Raw genomic sequence first — 21,519 nt, 5'->3', positions numbered from 1 at the left:
AATTGAGACACAAAAGCTGAATGCAAATAAAATGTTTATATTTTTAATAGAATGCAGTCTGAAAATATACATGTTAAATATTCTTTTAGAAAAAGTACCAAGCAAATACCCAGGACACGTCAAACAATGTATTAACTTTAAGTCATTAAACAAGTGATTGCAATTTCAAAAAAGGAAGAGGAACTAGTCCCAAGATTTATAACCTCAACCAATAGTGGATCAAGTTTTATTGTATTTTCATACAGATGGATTAGTCATTGGTTGTCATTCAGAAGACCTATTTCCGTGAGTAACACCTCCAAACCAGTTGTGCAGTTAACAGAAATGTTAGATCACGCTAAAATCAGACCTAAAGTCCTCGTATGTTCTATGACCCACACGAGTGGCTCCCCCTCGCTTCGTCTACACAAGCGCTCTCTTATTAGCGGCGCACCGGCCCCGTCTGCACACACGCCGGCTCTGACTCCGGCCCGCCGGCGGCCGACACGGAGAAGCAGTAAGCCGAGTGGGGGCCCAGATCGGTGAGGATGATGCTCTCCCCCAGCACTGTTATCGCCTGAGGCTCGCTGGAGCTGCTCTGCTCCCTGATCAGCAGCCTGTAGTGGGAGGCTCCATCGATCGGAGACCACTCAATAAAAATAACTGTTGCCGTTGCTTGTGTGACCTTCAGCACGGGGGCCCAGAGGCCTCCTGTTGGGGGAAGAGAACCAGTCAGAGTTGTGAATTGGGTCCAGGCTGGTCTTCAGACTTTATTCTATCTAATAAATGTGGAATAATATTGATATTGCAATAATGCTAATAAAGGTGACATTAGGTTTAATGTTGTAAATCCGTCTTTGTACATCTTCCCTCACAAATACAAACTCACCGTGCTCTGGCTTTTGTCCACTGAGATCTCTCCTTTTGCGTCCTTGGGTTGACACTGCGGAGAAAGGGCTTAGATCCATTAAGTTCATCATTTCACGTACAGCGTCCGCTCCACGCTTACATTCACACACACACACACACACAGAAGTTCCTACCATCTGTCTTTACAGTGGTCGTTTCACTTTCTCCGGCTGTGTTTGTGGCTGTGATCACCAGGTTGCTGGAGGTGATGTTGGACAGAGAGCACGCGAGCCCCTCGGTGCTGCACAGCTGGGCCTTTGGCGCAGCGCTGTTGTCGTACACTGTGTATGTGGTGGCGAGCGCGGAGGCGTTCCACGCGACTCTGGCAAAGGAGCTGTTACCACTGTACACAACCCCCGACGGTGGACAGGGAGCTGGAGGAGGAGACATTGGAGATGGTTGAAACATCTGTAAACTTGGTTTTGAGTTGGTGCTTTTCCATAAAACCGTACACAGTCGTAGTTACGTGAGAAACAACCACTGGCCTTTCTCACAGGAGACATTGTCACTTGTGACCAAGAAATCTTTTTATAGCCTTTAGATTATAAATAGGAAAGAAAAATCACCTTATATTTGGAATGTCATTGCAGGACGAGGACGGGCACAAGCAAGTTTTCTTCAAATTACTAAAATTACGTAAACGCTACAATAAAGACTCCACTGTTCACCTGTTGTGCGATTGAGAGGCCCGGATGGGACGCTGGTGCCGGCAGCGTTCCTGCTCTCCACTGCAGCAGAGAAGGACGAACCACAGGGGAGAGGAATCTCAAAGTACGTGCCGCTCGTCCAATAGGAAGAGAGCTCGAACTGGGCCTTGCCGTCTCCCGGCAGACTTCCCGTTAACTCCAGCTTGTACTCGACGTCCCCGCAGGCGATCTGCGTCCAGCTGAAGTGCATCACTTGGATCTCCCTCTCCATCGGAAGTGGCTGCACGTCAACAGCGCCAGGCGGACAGGGAACTAGAGAGAGAGAGAGAGAGAGGGGGAGTGGGGGGGGGGGGGGGGGGGGGTGAATCTGGAACGCATGTATGTCACACAGTAAGCGGGCATTACGCGCAGCCCTCGTACCTGCTCCACTCTGCACCGGCTCACTGAAGGAGCTGCTGCAGGTCCCGTCCGAGGCCTGGACAGAGAAATTGTAAACCGCTCCACATTCAAGGGCCTGGATGGTGCAGGTGGGCTCCGTGCCGTGACAGTACAACATGTCTCCATTTGCAGCCCGGGCACAGGCGTTGTAGCGCGCGGCGTTATCTCGGGGAGTCCACGACAGCACCGCCGACTGATTGTCACACTGGAAAGTAACGGAGAGACCGTCGGGCTGGCAGGGACCTGGACGGAAAATAGAAAGATCAAACTGCTGGAACTAACATTGCTGTAGTATCATGCGCGTGTATGTCCACCCGCTGGTACGCTCTGTGCGTCTCTAGTACACAAACACAAGTACCTGTGTTGAGTGTGGCCTTTTGACTGGCCTCGCTGGAGCAGTTCTCGTGGCCGGCAGTCACGAATACCGTGTACTGCTGGTCGCAGTGGAGCTCTGGTAGGGTGCAGTTAGTGGAGGTGGTGTTGTAGGCATGGACGTGTCCGTCTCCACCCACGGCGACGACGTGGTAGGTCTCGGCTACAGGGGAGGCGCCCCAGGACACCTGGGCACTGTTGTCCTCACAGGTGGCGTTAACCACCAAGTTGCCGGGCGGACACGGCTCTGGAGAGGTTGGAAACGAGGTCGGGATTTAGCAGCATTTCAGTCAGAATTTGACAAAAAAGTATCATTATTTGGTCAATTCGGAAAACCTGTTATGAATTATACCTTAAGATCCCTTTGTGATTCTGCTTACTCAGTCATGAAGAGTTCATATTGTAGATGAACGGTTAATATTTTAAGTCACGTGCACAATGTTATAAAATCACACACAGTTGTTTTCACACATCAATGTGTTAATTACTGAGCTGAGGAGGCGCTGCTTGGCTGAATCGTCCCACCTTTTGCCAGAGTCGGGCCAACTCTTTCCATCTGTCTACAGTCATACTAAGCCAGGAAACAAAACAGCCCCCACGTACCCATGCTGATCGTGTACGGTGGGCTCCTGAGGCCGCTGCACTGGTCTGATGAAGCGGCAACAATGACGGTGTAACGGAGGTCGCAGCGGGCTCCCTCGAGGTAGCAGCTGGTGCCGGTGTTGTTGCAGGACAGCAGGCTACGGTCACTGGCTTCGGCTGTCACGGTGTACACGGTCTCTCCGCCGCCGCCGCCGTCCATCAGGCTCCACAGGACGAGGATGGAAGAGTTGTGGCACAGAGGCACCGCTGTGATGCCGGAGAGGGTGCAGCGGGCTGGAGGAAGAGACGCGTTCGGTTAATGGACGCTGCAGCTGCCATCACTCTCTGTGTTACTCTGGATTGGGCATTATTTTAAATGTACATTGTCCATTTTATTCACACAGTGAGAAATCTGTTACCTGTCTGCAAGTGGATGGCGGCACTTGGCCAACTCTCACATCTGCTGCTCTTAGCGGTAACGCTGAAGTTATAAAGCTTGCCACACTCCAGGTCCTTCACCTCACATGTGGTGTTGGAGGAAGTGGTGCAGTTGGCTCGATAGTCCCATCCACCCGCAGCCGACACTGTGTAACTGTCCGCCCCTGGAGCCGCGTCCCACCATATCCACGCAGAATTGGTCACACAGTTGAGGTTGCCTCCGATTCCCTGAGGCTGGCAGGGAGCTGGGGAGAGAACACGGCAGTTTGAATTGGCATCCTCGACAGATTTAAACAAGGACGGATGCGTTCTAAAGCTGTTTGTCCCGTACCCGCCGTGATGCTGTGGCCCTGGCTGGGCTGGCTGCGGCAGGCGCCTCTGACCGAGGTGACTTCGACCGTGTACGTGTTTCCACAGGTCACGTTGCTGATGGAGCACGCGGCGTTTGTGGTGTTGCACGATCCGCTGCTTCCTCCGTTGTCCGCAACCGCTGACACCGTAAAGTTGTCTCCTCCCTCGACGGCGTCCCAAGAGACCGTCATGCTGTTCGACAAACAGCTGACCTCTGCACTCACATTCTGAGGCGGGCAGGGAGCTGGTAATAAGAAGACATTTAAAAGTAAAAAAACCTTGGCGTACGCAGCACAACGTTTTGAAACTGTGGTGGTGTATAAGAGCGCACGTGTTACCCGAGTCGAGTGACAAAGGCTGGCTGGGGACACTGGAGCAGTTGTCATTCATTGCCACCACCTGAACGGTGTAGCGGCGGCCACACGGGAGGTTCTCAAGGCTACAGCTGAGGTCTGAGGTCTGGCAGCTGACGTTGCTTCGACCGCCGCGGGCCATCACGGAGTACTGCACGGCACCCCGACCGGCAGCCCAGGACACCAGAGCGGTGCTGTTAGCACAGTGCATGATGGCCGAGACATTGGTGGCCGCACAGGGCACTGCGAGGAGAGGGCGGACGAGAGCTCCATCAAGGTTCAACAATTATTCTTGTGTGTGTAAAAGAGTGATGGGAACTAGATCATCAGTAACAGTGGAAAGGGAATGGTTCCACAGAAAATAAACAATAATAAACTAATTATCAATAAATAAAAAAAAGATGGATTATAGCTCATGAAAGATGCATATAGCTGCAGTATCTGGTTTAATATACACCAACATGCTGTATTTTTGGTATCAGAGTTATTATCTTAAATCAAACGTTTCAGTGAAAGTAATAATCCAAACAACGTGAGGTCACATGCCAAGAAAAAAACAAGAATGTAAAAACTCAATTTGCCACCTAAAAGTACAACATGTGTCTAAATGAAGTCAAATCTAATTGGTTGCCAACAGAAAAACTGAAAGATTCTTCCCAAGTTGCAAGTCTGTTTGGTTGTCATGAATTATGTAGGATTGCATAGCAGGACACAAGTAAACACTTGAGCCCCACCTGACTGCAGACTGGTGCTTTGTGTGGAGGTGACGTTGCACTGCTTGTTGGAGGCCGTGACCGACACGGAGAAGTTGTACCCGCAGGTCAGGCCAGGGACGCAGCATTCATTAGACTCAGACATGCACATTTCTGAGACGCCCGTTTCAGTCTGCATGGTGGCTGTGTAGTAGTCTGACCCATCACTGGTCTGCCAGGTTACCATGACGATGCCAGCGAGACAGTCCTGCATGGTCGAGATTCCTGCAAGTGGACAAGGCCCTGGGAAAAGAAGACACAAAAGTTAATTATTACCTGTTTGAGCACACACTTGCTTTTAAACGTTTCATCTGTTTGCCCTCAAAAGTGAGCTCGACTGATTTATGATCGGTACGTACGCGTCTCTATGGAAGCAGGTGCACTGGGGTTTCCAGAACAGTGCATGTTGTGAGGTGTTACTGTGAAACTGTAGTTTTGTCCGCAGCTGAAGTCAGAAAAGTCCGCTGTGGTGGCGGAAGTCCTGTGCTCGACTGTTTCATTTCCCGCCTCTCCTGATACCACATAATGATTGTTCTCAGCGCCGTCCCAGCTCAGTGAAACAACGTTCATTCCACAATTCACAGTGGCGGTCAAATTCTGAGGCACGCACGGCTCTGAAAAATACAAGGAGGGTCGATGTTAAAACCGAGCTGGGTTTAATTGTTCTGTAAATATATGTGTTGATCACAACTTTATTTTACAGATTTGTTATATCATAATCATTTCCTAGAATGTGTGTTGAACAGAGATATTCCACATGTTACTAATTAAAGGGACAACACTTGATTTAAATTCAAGCAAGTAATCATCCATTATTCCATTCCTATGGGAGGCTTTAAGCTGCGTATGTGTTTAATTATATCACATTTTTGCATAAACTGTCCAGCTGTTCACAGACTAAAAGCCTAAACTGCACTCGCAATCAATCGGAATGAATGCACTGGAAATGATCTAACTGACCCCTGTCTGTTTATGCCCAACAACCGGTCCACAACGTACCCATATGGACGACAGAGGTGTTGCTAGGCAGACTGGTGCAGTTGCCTTCCTTTGCTCTCACCACAACACTGTACACTTCTCCACAGTGAAGGTCGTTCCAGGAGCACGAGGTGATGTTGGTGTCGCACTGGTGCGTGTGGCCCTCAAGCCCCGTCGCTATGGCAACATATGTTTCAGCACCATCAGTGGGCCCCCAGCTGACAGAGCCAGCGTTAATTTCACACTCTTCATCGGTTGCCACATTGCGAGGGACACATGGAGCTGGAGGGAAAGGGAGGCGGTGAATTAAAATATGCACATACGATTGTGACAGGAGCACCTTGTGTCCCACGGTGTAAGATAGAAGATCATACTAGTTTTGAAGAAGACGGGGCTGCTGGGGATGCTGGCGCACCCGCTGCCTTGTCCTTGCACCGTGACGTTGTAGTTCTGCCCACATGGCAAAACAGCAGTCAGAAGGGTCCGGGTCGTATTGTAGACCTCCACATATCCGAGGCTCCCGCTGGCCGTTACAGAGTAATTCACAACACCACTCGTTTGGTGCCAGGAGATCTGGACCTGCTCACTCTGACAGGGCGCCTCAGCAGATACAATGACCGGCTGGCAGGGCTCTGAGTGGAAAGAAAGACAACTAAGATGATTTTCAGCCTTGTTGAAACACTAAAGCCGGACGCACAAACAAAGTTCATCCATAAATGTGCCATTTTTTAATACAAATGTATGAAATAAAAGTATAATGTATGTTATATTAGTGTTTTATTAGTTTCTTAATGTGTAACACACATCAGCAGTTATGCATTGGTCCAATAAGTATAATATGATAATAAAAGCACCTGTTTGGATGAGGACGGCGGTGCTGGCCTGGCTGCAGCAGCCTGCACGCTGTGCTCTCACGGTGAAGTTGTACATCTCTCCACATTCCAGACCGGCGAACGGACAGGTAGCGCCTGTCGCGTTGCACGTCAGCACCCCCCCTCCGGACGTCTTGACGGCGCTCGCTTCGTACAGTTCAACATCAGACCTCGGCTGCCAGGACAGGACTGCGGTGCGGGAACCACACTGCAGGTCAACAGCTACACGCTGAGGAGGACAAGGACCTGAAAAGAGGACGTTTTTAGGAACGATGGTTACATCTTGGACAAATACAATCTCCAACTTCCAGAGACGCTCGCGAGGATTTGCCGCCAACACTCACGCGTGGTGAGGTTGGCGCGCGCCGGCGCCGTGAGGCTGCACTGCTCGTTCACGGCGCTGAAGCTGAGGCTGTAGGTTTCCCCACAAGTCAAGCTCGTCACATGACAGCGGTCCTGCTGAGTCGCACACAGGGTCTGAAGACGCCCACCGACAACGGCCGTCAGCGAAAAGTTTGCCGCGCCATGTGTGGCGTTCCAGGACACGACGGCGGCGCCGTCCGAGTTGCAGTCGGCCTCCACCTCCACCTCGCTGGGCAGACACGGGGCTGAGGAGACAACGGGGGGGGCGGGGGATTATGAATGGACGCCACGATCAAACAATGTGGACAGAGATTGCCCACAAACTAATTTTGCCTTTACCCGACGTAAGAGAGATCCCCGCGCTGTCAGAGCTGTTGTACTGCCGACCCAGCGCCTTGACCCGGACGCTGTACACCGCGCCGCACATCAGCCCGGACGCAACGCAGTAGGCGCGCGCGCCCGAGCCAACGCAGGAAGCGTAGCGGCCATTTTGGTCGCCGAAGTAGGCGACGTAACCCACGGCGAGTTCGCTGCGCTGCCAGGAAACATTGGCGGCCAGTTGCTCGCACGCCATGCTGGCCTCCACGTTGGTGGGCGGGCAGGGTTCTGAACGACGAGCAAACACACACATTCAAGAAAAACTACACCCGCCTAGTAGTGCTACGACTCGCGCACACCTCCCAGTCAGATTACGAACCTGTCGTGAGAGGAGAGGGTTCAGAGGTCACGGCGCTGTTGCAGCCCAGGTTTCGTGCCGTCGCGGTGACGTTGTAGGTGCGACTGCACTGGAGGCCGTTCAGGGAGCAGCTGGTGCCGGTGGAGTTACAGGTGACCGTCGAGCCCTGGCCTGTGACAGCCTGGACCCAGTACGAGCCGGCACCCCTGGCCGCCCCCCACGTCACCTGGGCAGTGCTCGCATTGTAGTGGACGGAGAGGTTCGCGGGGGCACATGGCACTGGAGGGAGAAACGTTTTACATTGATGGCAGCCGCATTCAATGAGAAATGTAACGCGAACAAGGCCGTGCTGTTTGGTTACACAGGGGAGCAAACCGTACCCGCGGTGAGGTGTCCCGCCATCTGAGCAGTGCCGTTGCAAGAATCTCCCAGGGCCTTCACGGTGACGTCGTATTCCTCCCCGCACTGCAGCGAGCTGAAGTGACATTCGGTCTGGTTTGTGGCACAGCTGGTGGCGCCGCCTGATAACGCCGAAAGCTCCGAAACGTAGGACGCGGCTCCAGCGCTTGGCTGCCAGGAAACGGTGGCAGACTGGGCCTCGCAGTCCACAACAGCTTGGATGGAGCTCGTCGGACAAGGTACTGCAGGTATTTGGAAGAATATGAAATTGTATTTTATGCATTGGAGCAGCTACACATTTCTTCTTAGCCTTCATGAAAGACAACGTGGATCTGCCAGTCAGCTGCCAGTCAGCTGCCAACCCTTTAACCCACAGTTAAATATCTCAACAACTACTGGAGCGAATCAATGGCTCGATAACATTCTTCACAGACGCTGGTCAGGTAAGATCGACATTCGGGGGTTTTCAGTGAACTGTCTACTTAGATTCAATTTAATGTGCTTGATCATCACGATTATTCTTGATATATTTGTTGATGTTTATGTAATACGTGTAATCGATCGTACATATTGAGTTCATCTTCACCTGATGTAAGCGTGGTAACTGTGCTATCAGAGCTGGTGTTCTGCCAGCCTAAGACCTTGACCCAGACGTTGTACACGGTGCCGCACATCAGTCCTGAGACAACACATTGGGAGTCTGCGTCTGACCCAACGCAAGAAGCGTTGTGGTCCTCCTGGTTGTCAAAGTAGGCGACATAACCTACGGCGAGGTCGCTCTGCTGCCAGGAAACCGTCGCACTTAGTTGCTCACACGACATGCTGGCTTGAACGTTGGTGGACGGGCAGGGTTCTGAACGAAGAGCACACACACACACACACACACACATTGAAGGATTAGGGAGCGACGCACAATGTACCACATCTTGTCCCGATCAGAAGACGCACCAGTCACGAGGCGCCGCGTCTCGGCGATCGTACTGTCGCAGTCCAGGTTTCGTGCCGTCACGGAGACGTTGTAGATCCGACTGCACTGCAGGCCGTTCAGGGAGCAGCTGGTGTTGGTGGAGTTACAGGTGACCGTCGAGCCCTGTCCTGTCACAGCCTGGACCCAGTACGAGCCGGCACCTCTCGCTGCCCCCCACGTCACCTGAGCAGTGCTCATGTTATAGAGGATAGAGAGATTCGTGGGGGCACAGGGCTCTGGAGGGAGACAAACATGGAACCGCATTGTATTTCCTTTTCTTTGTTGTTCTTTTGTTTGTAATATATAATAATATACTGTTTGGCCCCGGATGTTTCCAAGGTCTGAAGTGCTCGCACCTGTAGTGAGTCTGGCAGGGACACTGGACGGGCCAGGACAGCCCTCGTGCATGGCCCCCACAACAACAGAGTAGTCCTGTCCACACACCAGGTCGTTGAGGATACAGGATGTGCCCATCTCACTGCAGGAGGAGTTGTGTCCATTCATGGAGGTCGCCTGCACGGTGTAGAATGTGGCTGCAGCTGAGCTCCTCCAGCTGACCAGAGCGTTGAGTGTAGTGCAGTTCAGTACAGCTGACACGTTGGTGGGAGGACAAGGGGCTAGAAAAGGAGAGAGGCACAGTGGAGATAAACGAAGGAAACTAATACAAACACACACTAAAATTAAAGAAACAGTTAATTTATGTTCAGAAATACAATTAGTTTTGTTCAATTCCTGAGACTTAAATGAGTGGATTGACACCACAATATCGATGCGCCACAATCAGCAAGCATGTGTAGAAAGTCTGTTACTATAAAGTCTATTTAAACACATCTGAAGCAATGAAAGATGTAAAAACTGTTACGCTATAATGTAGTGATATTTTGGAATGATGCATTTTCAAGCTAAAATCTACATCATTAACCAACGTCTGAGCATTAACTATTCAAAAACGTGTACTAAAGGGAAACAGAAAAGTTGCAGGTTTTAGTGCAGTTGAGGTTTTAGTAAAGGTATGTGGAGGAAGAATCTTCACATTGGCTAATTTAGTGTCATTTGAAATTTGAGGTGATCATAATTGGCTTTGTTCTCATCAATCCATCAATCATATTCATATGGCCTCATTTAGAGTAACATAACATATCATACAGGGAGTTCAGTACCACGATTCATCCACCAGATGGAGAGATGCATGCACGCTTTTACATGCATGACTGGCTCGTCTGTTCATGTTGGTCAACAAAAAATCTTTATCCAGAAACATTTGAGTAGCCACTTGCAGCGTTGATCACTCAACCACAAAGGTAAGCCATAATTAAAAGATATGGCTGTATAAGGCACATGTATTCTTTCATATTCAATGCATCACAGTACTACTTTTTAAACCCTAACCCTCACCAAAAAAGAAAATAGACAAATTGCTGTCAAATTCAACTTAGTGAGCTTACCGGTAAGCTTCTCCGTGGGAGAGCTCATCTCGCTTCTGCACACGTTGGTATGTCCCACCACAGTGAAGGTGTAGAGCTGACCACAGCTCAGGTCCAGGAAGGAGCAGCTGCTCTCGGCGGATTCACAGGTGGAGTTGACACCCGCAGCGCGCGTGGCTTTCACGGTGTAGTTCTGTGTGGTGCTGCTCTGGTCCCACTCTACTGTCACCACGTCGCTGCTACAGTTCTGCTCGACATTGGTGTTCTCGGGTTTACAAGGAGCTACAGGCGGTCGAGAGAAGAGGCGCATTAGTCAACATCTAGAGCATTTCATATTCGTGCTACGGACATTAAAGCACTGCACTGACCAGAGTGAACCTCGTAGTCTGAGCCAGCAATGGTTTCGCACTCAATGGAGGACGAGGTGACCACCACCTCGTAGACCTTGCCGCACTGCAGATCGTGAATGGAGCAGGAGTTGGACGATGAGTTGCAGGATGCTCTGTGGCCCTCGGTGCTGATGGCCCAGGCGGTGTACTCGTCGGGGCCCGAGGCCTGTGTCCAACTCACATTCATCACATTGCTGTCACACTGTAGCTCAGCGAAGACGTCTCCTGGCAGACACGGAGCTACGGCAGAGAGTTTCAGTGCAGGTATGAGCATCATTTACACTAGATATGTACATGGAAAGGTCATGTTGATATGGTGAGATTGGTAAGGTAAAAGCGTTTTAAGACCAGAAAAGCGGCATACAAGTATAGTCTTGTAATGTCTCTTCATGTCAAACCTCTTGGCAAAGGTCCCGGCCGTACATCTTACCAGAGTCAAAGGTGATGCCGGCCCGTTTGCTGCTGTTGCAGCTTTCTGTGGAAGCCACCAGTGCAGCCGAGTATGTCCGGCCACAGTCGAGTCTAAGAGCGCAGGAGGTGTCGCTGGAGGAACAGGACGCCACGTGGCCGTGCTCCCCTGCCACCTCAACGGTGTAGAAACCTGCTCCACTGCTCTCAGACCAGGAGAAATTCCCTTTGTTCGTGCCACAGTCCACGTGACCGGTGAAGTTAGTTGGCTCACAAGGGACTGAAGGAAAAAAGATTTTCCATTATGGTAATTTCCTTTACTGCTGCAGGTAAAGCGCTTGCAGGCGTTGCCGTAGAAACGCGTCCTACCTGTGCTTATTTTCACGGGCGGGCTGTAGCTGCTGTGGCAGTTCCCGTCCTGTGCCGCGATGCGGAAAGCGTACGTCTGTCCACACTCCAGGTCGGTCAATGTGTGTGAGGTATCAGAGGTGTCGTGCATTGAAGGAGGAAGAGCGCCGCTTATCCTCTCAGTTTGTACGGTGTACGCGGCCCCGGACACTGGATTCTTGTCCCATGTGAGGGTTAGTGTGTTGGTATCGCAACTGACATGGCCTGTCAAGTTGGTAGGCGGACACAGGCCTGGGATCAAACAGAGGGAAATTAGTAAGAAATGTGCTACATCTGTGTTTCTTTACTGTCGACGTTGAGGTTTGCTCCTCCACCTGTTCTCAGCTGCACGGCTGAGCTGGGCTCGCTCCAGCAGCCCCGGTCCACAGTTACAACGCTGACAGCATAGGTTTGCCCACAGCGTAGGTCAGTGAAATTGCATGAGCAGGAATAGTTGGAGATGCACGTGTGATTGTGTCCATCATCTGCAGTTGCCGTTGCTATGTACATCCCGGCCCCTGGTACACGAGACCAGGACACAGCGCTGTCCTCACACGCCGTAGACACAGAGACGTTGGTCGGAGCACAACGACCTGGAGGTGAGGGAAGAAGACATGAGGATATTGTCTCTCTGAGCTGAAATGTGATGACATATTTGTTGTTTGACATGGATGTATGACTTTGGGTCTTTCTGCACCAGCGTCAAAGGTGTAAAGTGCACTTGGGCGTCCCGTGCATGTCTTGGAGTACGGCGTAACCGCGACGCCGTAGGTGTCACCGCAGTGGATGTCCGGTAGCTGGGTGCTGGTAGCGTTGGTCTGGGCGCAGTGTGTGTGTCCATCCCGACCCGTCAAAGTAACATTGTACCCTGCAGCACTGGGGGTTCCCAGCCATGAGACCAGGGCTGACTGGTTGGAACAGACCAGTGTGGCGCTCACATTCAGCGGGGCACAAGGGACTGGCGAGGGAATAGCAAGAAAGACACGTGGTTATTAAGATGTCCGGTTCAGCCAACTGTCTGACATTATAGGAAATACACTTCCTTGCTGTTATGCCAAGAGATTAAAGTCAATTTGCTGTTTCATGGGGTTTTGTCTTGGACTACATGGCATCATGTTTGTAATCACTGACCCGTTTCAATCGATTCACTGACACTTGGGGTGCCGTTGCAATGTGCCCCCTGAGCTTGGACTGTCAAATGGAAATCAAAGCCACAAGGCAGGTTTTGGAACTCGCAACTGGTGTTTGTAGTCTGGCAGGTATCCAGGTATCCTCCTCCTCCTCCCGCCACCTGAGCCAGAAAGCCGAGGCTTCCCGCGGGGTCGCTCCACCTGACCACCGCCGCGCTGGTACCGCAGCTGTATTCCTTGGATAAGATCGCTGGAGAACAGGGGGCTGAAAAGAAAGCACGATAAACAGCATGTAGAGACGGGAGTTTACCAGAAAGCAAAAAAACGACTGAGTTTGACAATCTCTCCCACACTCACCTGTGGTGATGTTGGTGCTGGAGCCGGGAACACCGTCACACCGGCTTCCTCGGGCGACGATTGTGGTCGTGTAGGTTTCACTGCACAGGAGATCCGTCAGGGTGCACGTGGCACCGGTTGCGCTGCACCAAACCCTGTGCCCGTTTGCAGCTGTCGCATTAACCACGTAACCCGTGGCAACGGCCGTCGGCGTCCATGACACAGAGGAAGAATTGGTGCCACAGATCAGGCTGCTGTTCCGGACGGAGGGAGAGCAAGGAGCTGGGGAAGAGAGATGAGAGGACGGATGAGTTATCGGGTTCCAAAGACGTGAATAAAATGAATATTTTACCTGTCGTCAGGATTGTACTGATGCTTCCACTGCTGTTACAAGTGGCATCCTCAGCCATCACGGTCAAGTTGTAAAGCGTTCCGCACTGGAGCTGGTTGAGCTGACAAGAAGTAGTACTGCTCCTACAGGAAGTATAGTGCGGAGCGCTGTGTACTATACTTAGAGCCTCTCTAGCATGCACGGTGTAGCGCACGGCCCCGGCAGCGGCTTCCCAGGAGACCGCGGCCGTGTCTGAGCCACACTGGAGGACACTGGTCACATTGACAGGGTCACATGGTCCTGGCGGAGGAGGCAAAGAGAGGACATGTCTCTCATCCTGTGATCAGAGTCACAAAAAATGCTTTACATTAAATGCGAACAAATACGTTGAATGAAACCTGTCGTCAGGGCGGTTTGAGTCAGCGAGCTGGCGCAGCCGCGCTGGGACGTCACCGTGACGTTGTACCGACTGGCACACTGCAGGCCCGAGACGGTGCACGTGAGGTCCGCCGTGGAGCAGGATTTGGAGAAGCCATCGGGGCCCGACACCGTCGTTGTGTAGGAGGTGGCGCCAAGAGATGCGCTCCAGGAGGCCCGGAGAGAGTCCGCGCCGCAGTCCGTCGCTGCCGTCAGGCTCTCAGGGGCACACGGTGCTGGAGGAAGACATCACTGCATGTAGTAAAACAAAATAAAGTTCATAGAAATGAGCATCCTTGCATCAGCTTTATTACCAGTGTGAAGAGTCTGTGGGGGGCTATACTGTCCACTGCAGCTGCCAGAGGAAGCTTTGACGGAGACGTTATACGTCCGTCCACACTGAAGACCACTCAGCACACAGCTGGCACTGCTGGAGTGGCACATGACTGAACTGATGTCACCGACGAGCGGCACAGCGACGACACTGTAGTTTAGATGCACAGCAGAAGTGTTCCAGCTGGCAGTCGCGTCACTGGTGCCACACATCAGCTCGGTCCTGAAGTCCTCCGGAGGACACGGCACTGACGGGAGACAGGACACAAAGTTGGGAAATGTACTTGTTCAATTTCTTGCTGGGAGTTCGATGGAAAGATTCATGCAAGTCGTTCCCGGTTATCGAAGCGCCGCACAAACACAAGAAAACTGGTTTAGCTCAAAACTCTACTTCCCCGCACCTCGACATTTGTCTAAACAACGCTTAAACAACCCAACTGTGCAAATGACAAATTGTGATTTAAAGTGAGATATATATATATATATATATCTTGCCAAGTTTCAGTTTCTGGAGTCAACTGAGATGAAGTTAAAATAAAATAATAAAAAGAAAGGCATTCCCCAAATTATCTCAACACTCCTTACCTCACGCTATGTTACTCTGTGTGTATTTTTACATGCATGTTGAGTCAGAAAAAATGAAAAGTGACCAAACCCCCCCTGCATAACCACAAGAAGTGTCGCATATGACTTAATGACATCGCTCACTGACTGTCATCTCTCTCTCTCTCAGTACCTGGCTCTTGCCTGAAGGGGGCGCTGAAGTTACTGACGCATCTGCCGTCGGCGGCGGCCACGTGGATGTCGTACGCTTGGCCGCAGACCAGGTTGCTCAGCGAGCAGTTGGGGCCGCGGCTGCTGCAGGTGAGGGTCTGTCCGTTGCCGGTGGCTTCCACAGCGTAGCTCGCTGCATTTGCACCGGGGGGCCAGTGTACCTGCGCGGTGGCGGCGCTGCACGTCAGCTGGCTGGATACGTTAGTGGGAGGACAAGGCTCTGGAGAGGAAAAAACAAGTCAAACGTCAAGTCTTGACGAATGACACTTCCATTAAGTCTTGCTGCTGGTCAGTGTTGTTTTTTACCGGTATTCAAAGAGAAAGCGCCACTCGGTTGACTTGTGCATTTGTCATCAGCTCCCGACACGGCGATGCGGTAAACCTCTCCGCACCGGAGTCCGGGGAGGCCGCAGGACGTTTCATTGGTGGTGCACTCTGACCTGTGACCTCCGTCGCTCACAGCGATAGCGGTGTAGTACTTGGCACCGCCGCTGGGCAACCACGACACGGGGACGGAATCCGGAGCGCACGTGTGCGCGGCCGTGACGTTCGTGGGAGGACACGGTACTGAGGATTAAAGACAAAGGGGGAATTTGAGACAAAAGTCCGGTCGCTGAGTCTCGGACCCTTTCCAAGGAGATAAGTCGGCCCGTCTCACATGTTTGCACGTTGACGTCTGCGCTCGGCCGAGAGAAGCACGTCCCGGCGAGCGCTGAGACGGTCACCGTGTAGGAGCTTCCGCACATCAACCCGCCCACGGCGCACCGGGTCTCCGTGGAGTTGCAGTACACGGGCGGACCCGTTCCTCTGGACACGGACGTCCTGTAGTTCTCCGCGCCGACGGAGACGTTCCAGGTGACCGTCAGCTCGCCGGTAACGCAGGCCACGCTGGCCCTCACATCCTCCGGACTGCACGGCACTAACAGGAGAGACATTAGGAGTTATTTGTAACGCTCGTTATTCTTCCAAACAGCAACGGTTCAGCCGTCCCGCTTCGCTACCTGAGTCCATGTTGATGGGCGTGGAGGTGGACGGGCAGGTTCCATCGTTGTGGTGCACAGTGACGTTGTAGCTCTTCCCACAGGGCGGAGAGATGATTTTGCAGTTGTTGACCGTGTCGCTGGTGCAGCTGAGCTGAGCGCCGCTCTCATCCTCCATGGTTGCGGTGTAGAGGCCGGCGCGTTGACTGTTCTCCCAGACTATCAGGGCATGGTTGGCGTCGCAGTCTCTGAAGGCCTCAATGTCGGTTGGGGGACAAGGCGCTGATGCAGAGGCAGAGGATTTGGTCGATTAGCTGCACAACGCATCCAAATTTTAAACGTTTTTGAATCTCTGAACCAGAGAAGTCCAAACCTCCGACCGACCTGTCATGAAGTGGACCTCCTCGCTGGCGCTGCTGTTGCACTCCAGATTGGAGCCGATGACGATGGCTGTGTAATTCTGTCCGCATCTCAGGCCTTCGATCAAGCAGTTTGAGCCCAGCGAGTTGCAACTGTGCAAATTCCCGTTTTGGTCCTTAGCAACGGCCATGTAGAATATAGCACCGATGCTCGCCGTCCAGTTGGCTTTAACAGAGTCTTGGCTGCAGTCCACTGACGCGGAGAAGTTCACAGGAGCACAGGGAACTGCAGAGACGGGGGAAAGAGCTCATCAAAAAAGTTAACAGAACATCAATGAGATCGTTTAGCGTCCAGCAGAGTTTCCCGGTACATACCAGTCTGAGCAACATCTCCCAAAAGCCTGCCGGTGGAGCAGTTGTCGTTGGAGGCGGTGATCCACACGCTGAGGTGCTCACCACACGGCACCCCGGTCACCGCACAGCTGTCGGAGGAGGAGGTGCAGTTGTAGGTTTGGCCAGTGTTTCCCACGGCCTCCACCGTGTAGGAATGAGCTCCAGCGGCCGAATCCCAGGTTGTAGACAATGTGTCAGAGAGACAACCAGCTCCTGTCTTTACGGTTGCTGGTTCACACGGAGCTGGAGGAAAGGAGGGAGACGGATGAAGACCTACTTACTCTCCGTTCTTTTGCTTTTCCGCTGGATGCTACGTTGGTTTCATGCAAGTATTAAAAACTGAAGCACTTCAGCAGTCCTGGACAAATTTAATAAAGTAAGATTTTACAATGATTCCAAAACAAATGTAGTAGTTTTCTGCTAAACGTTACTTAGAAAAAATGCATCCATTGGGGGCTGTTTTTTCCATTCAATCGAACCTGTATGTGGGTCTGAAATAAACTACTGTGCACTTGACTCTTTTCGTGGGATTTGTCGACAACAACAACAATACTGAATCCCACCAAATGTATTACAAATTCAAAAAATAACAAATGTGAGCCTCCATTCGAGCCCTCTACGTCAACAAATCAAGTCTTACTCACAGGTGCGGACGAACTCAGGCTGGCTGACCTCTGTGTTGCAACCAGCGCTGACGGCGTACACAGTGTACTTGTAGAACTGACCACAGCGCGCATTGGTAAAGTAACACATGCTGTCTGGCGTCCTGCACTCAGTCTCCCTGCCGTCCTCGTCCTCAGCCGTTGCCACGTAGTACAGGGTGTTGTTGGTGGGCTTCCATCTATAGACGATCACATTGCTGCCACAGTCGTGGCTGACATGAGCGTCAGCCGGAGCACAGGGCACTGGGGGAATGGACGTTGAAATGCAATCAATGTGTAATACATCTCAAATCTGGCTGAATTAGGGGGAAAGAAGTTTAATTACACAGAGAGCAGCTTTTTGATCAAGAGTGTAGAGATTTACAGCAGACTCACATGCTGAGCGAGATGTCACTTTGAGATAAGTCTCTGACTTCAATGGACTGTTCAGAGCTTTAGACTGACTGGCATTGGATGTGTTTCACTGCTCAGCTGGAGAAAACCACGGGAGGAAGCTGAACAGCTTCCCACCGGACGGATTCACGGAGCGAGTGTGTGTGTGGCGCTGTGCACATACATGTGGGAGGTGCTCCGCTCACCTGTCTCGAAGGAGTCGGTGGCGTTGGAGGTGCTCTCACAGTCGTCAGATATGGTGACCACGCGGACCGAGTACATCTCACCACATTTGAGCGCGGTGATCTGGCAGCCGGCGGTGGTCGACGTGCAGTTGACGGACGCGCCGATGCTACCGACGGCCGTCGCTCTGTACGAGTTGGCCCCGAATACCAAATCCCAGGTTACTGTCGCCATGCCGCTGGAGCAGCTGTAGTCCGCGGAGACTGTCGTCACCGGGTTGATTGCTGTAAAAGATGTGTGAACAGATGAGACAGATGTTCAGAAGCATTTAAACCTCATGTTCTGTTTGGGTCTGCCGCCCGTTTTTACATTCAATTACTGTATCAGGCAACGCCACAAAATTCCAAATTTAGAACTTTTGTTTTTCCATAGGGGTCTAACTGGACCCTTCTGGCATCTCATTGACGCAAACATAAGTAAAATCACTTTGTGAGTCACTTTTAGGCAGACAAAATGATCATTTGTTCATGCACAGCCCATAGAACACATGATAAGCGTGTGTTAGAAATACTTTTATCATATTTCTTTTATCTTGTCAGAGCGTAACCACTGCTCTACGGCTTACAAGTTATGATTGTGAAGTGCACATGTTCAGCAGTGGGAGTTCATCTATTCTGACAAAGGAATCATCATACTCACTCGAGGTGGTGTGTGTCTCATTAGCGGCTTCCCCGGGAACGAAGAAGAAATTGACGGATGACACCCCCACTGTGTAGGTGGAGCAGGGCTCCAGATCGCCGATGTCCAGCCATGTGTTGGAAGTGTCTCTGGTGACCCGGCTGCTGATGGGGTTATCGTTGTCGAGCACAACCACCTGATAAACCAGGACTCTGCTCACAGCGTCCCACGTCACCCGGGCGGTGCTCTTCCCCGTCGACTCAACACTCACACCGGTTGGGGGCTGGACCACTTGCAAAAACATTAAAAAATTACAGGTGTCAATCTGCTGTATTCGCAAATCCCCGTGAATTCATGAATGTGTGAAGAATTGGCTCACGCGTCACTTAATGTCTATTTCTGCATTACATAAATCAGCAGAACGAGCCCCTCGGGTGCACTTACGCGTGGTGATTGTTCTCGTGGTGCTCCTGGCGCCTCTTCCAGCGCTGTTTGATGAGAAAACGTAGCAGTTGTACGTTGTGGACGGAGCAAGGCCGTCCACTTGTCCCCCCAGAGACGCGAAGGTCCGGTTGAAACTTGCTGCGGGAGAATTAAACAATTCCTCCACAAACAGAATGTAGGCGTCCGCTCCTGACGCGCTGGACCACTCAAACCTTATGGATGTACTGGAAAGAGCTCTGGAAAAGGTGATCTGAGATGTGGCGGGCACTGTGGGAATGTATGACAATTCAACAGCGTTCAACAGAACGATTCTTCTGTTTTGTTTCATTGAACTGAATATGTTTTGTTTTTTTAATTTTGGTATTATTACCTGTAGTGGTTATTTTAAAGTCTGTGCACACAACTGTGAAAAACTCAAAGACTTTTAGTGTGACGTTATACGTTCTTCCAGGTATTAACCCCTGAATCAGCCTCTGTGTGCTGGGCGCAGTCTGCATGACCACCAGAGGGGCCACGCTGCTGGAGTTCACGACCCTCAAGTCCAGCGAGTAGGCCGACGCTCCGGCGTAGCTGCTCCACGTCACGCTCAGTGTTGATGCAGAGGGAGAAGTCGCTGACACAAAATCACATCCTGAAGGAAGAAGAATTTATCCCGTCTGGGAATATCATTTTTTTCTACCTTGATCAAAGGTTAAAAAAGGTTAAAAAAAGATTAATATTGAACATTTTTTGCTTGATTTTCTTTTTTTTATTGGGAGTTAAGACAAAAGATGCCAGACTAACATTGAATATGCAATTATGAGCACACGTGCACCATTTTAATATAAAATTGTTATAAATTCAAAATTAGGATATTACTCAAAATTTTACGTGTGTGTTGGCAAAAAGCATTTATTTGTGCTCAATGTCTGTCTGATTTTGCGCTCAAAATTGAGGCACAAATATAATTTGATCAACTAACTTATGTAAACTCAATAATCATGGTAAAAAAACATAGTTAAAACATAGTAACTAGTAAACTAGTAAACAAGTTGGCGCTCTAATGGTTGTCAGCAGCTACTATCATTTTGAATCACTCAAAGTGTTTCCATCTGATCCACCTTAAGCCTTTGGTGTCTTTGTATTGTGAAGGTGAATCTTCAGCATATATATATATATATATATATATATATATATATATATATATATATATATATATATATATATATATATAAGCCACAGTTCAGAAAATTCTAAATTATTTCCGATATAGACAATATAGAGAAGTAAAGATGAAGACATAACGAAATGGAGATATGAAGATTGCTAATGTTTTTCTATCTGGTCACATCAGTGAAGAAAGATAAATTGTTGCCAAACACTCACCTGTTGCCAAAACATCCTGTGTCTGAAAAAACAACAACATAAAAAATGATGACAAAATATGACATAAATAAGTGATGTAAGAATAATAATAACAAATAAAGAAACTAAATTTGCCAAATGCATTCTTACCTGTATGAGTGACAGGAGGACGACTGATGGAAATAGCATCCACATCTTCTCCTCTGTGTTGTCGGGGCTCCAGTGTGTTACAGCCACATGCAGGTCCAGCAGCTCAACTGAAGTCTCTACAGGCTGAGTGCTGTAGATCAACTCAACGGGAACCAATCAGGACGTCCTGAATGAGGACTGGGGGGGAAACCTGTTGCCTCTCGGCCATCATGAGGAGGAATTAAAGTTTGATTCCTGACACAGGCGGAGGGAGGGGCGCTTCCAATCCCCCACCCCTTTAACCTAAAACTGCCCTTCATCCTTGATCCCAGAATATTTCATTCTTGTAAGTAGACCAACTAGTGTATGTTTTTATTTACAATATATATGAAAAGATCAGTAATAAAACAAATCACAGACTCAGTAATTCCCCCGTAAAATCACAGATAAGAATCATGTCAGAAAACATTCATCAAACAAAACTTCAGAGCAGTTTAAAGCCATTAAACATTGAACCACTGTAAAGAAAGAGAGCAACCCCAAAGTATTTTTTTAAATGTATCCTGTTTATCGAGTAGCCAATGTCTGCCACGTACGTGAAGCAGGCGTGCTTGAACACACGCAAATCTTGATGTAAATGTATGAGTGTTTAGAATATACTATACGTTTATTTCAGCATACATATTTCATGTTATTTAATAGTGATTTAATGGTTACACAATTTACATTTGGTCATATGTGCAACATCACCATACATCTGTAATTTAAGTTCTGTGAGACAAAACATCCCAACGGCCAATAAAACCAGCCCGAAAAATGACCAGCGGGTCTCCTGTCTGACACTGCTTTTAAAAAATCTAATTCATGCAAATGTTCTGTAAATGTGAACACTGCCACCAGTAAAAGCAGTTTTCACCAACCGGTTCTGGAGAAAAATCTTAAAATCCAGTAAATTATCTTAAATCCTCTG

General features: G+C 50.1%; 1 protein-coding gene across 1 annotated transcript; it reads right to left on the bottom strand.

Annotated features, from left to right (window-relative positions):
• Positions 1-20: 20 nt before the first annotated feature.
• LOC120815619 (uncharacterized) lies at positions 21-20,698 on the bottom strand. The gene is made up of 46 exons (XM_078098953.1): positions 20,571-20,698; positions 20,442-20,463; positions 19,447-19,707; positions 19,077-19,343; positions 18,654-18,923; positions 17,978-18,238; positions 17,382-17,642; positions 16,720-16,980; positions 16,370-16,630; positions 16,007-16,267; positions 15,664-15,924; positions 15,312-15,572; positions 14,968-15,225; positions 14,213-14,479; positions 13,880-14,134; positions 13,503-13,781; positions 13,172-13,432; positions 12,816-13,079; positions 12,382-12,642; positions 12,020-12,277; positions 11,667-11,936; positions 11,320-11,577; positions 10,869-11,129; positions 10,522-10,782; positions 9,433-9,693; positions 9,058-9,312; positions 8,696-8,962; positions 8,091-8,351; positions 7,732-7,989; positions 7,374-7,640; positions 7,016-7,279; positions 6,654-6,917; positions 6,174-6,431; positions 5,821-6,081; positions 5,181-5,435; positions 4,804-5,064; positions 4,055-4,312; positions 3,697-3,960; positions 3,347-3,610; positions 2,949-3,221; positions 2,332-2,592; positions 1,956-2,216; positions 1,557-1,847; positions 1,023-1,262; positions 869-922; positions 21-690 (listed from the first exon to the last, which is right to left on the bottom strand). The coding sequence occupies exons 1-46, from the start codon at positions 20,613-20,615 to the stop codon at positions 422-424; spliced, it is 11,412 nt and encodes a 3,803-aa protein (XP_077955079.1). The 5' UTR covers positions 20,616-20,698; the 3' UTR covers positions 21-421.
• Between the last annotated feature and the right edge of the window lie 821 nt (positions 20,699-21,519).

This window comes from Gasterosteus aculeatus, chromosome 3 (genome assembly GCF_964276395.1).
Source record: "Gasterosteus aculeatus chromosome 3, fGasAcu3.hap1.1, whole genome shotgun sequence".
Classification (NCBI taxonomy): domain Eukaryota; kingdom Metazoa; phylum Chordata; class Actinopteri; order Perciformes; family Gasterosteidae; genus Gasterosteus; species Gasterosteus aculeatus.
Note: the sequence above shows the minus strand (reverse complement) of the source record. Positions and strands in the feature narration are given on the sequence as shown.

Excerpts from the sequence above, each read along its gene's own strand:
- LOC120815619 (XM_078098953.1), bottom strand. The coding sequence starts at position 20,615 with ATGTGGATGCTATTTCCATCAGTCGTCCTCCTGTCACTCATACAG. Across the intron at positions 9,694-10,521 it reads TCCCACGGAGAAGCTTACCG|CCCCTTGTCCTCCCACCAAC; the intron begins GTAAGCTCACTA and ends CTCCTTTTCTAG. Across the intron at positions 5,436-5,820 it reads CACCTCTGTCGTCCATATGG|AGCCGTGCGTGCCTCAGAAT; the intron begins GTACGTTGTGGA and ends TGTATTTTTCAG.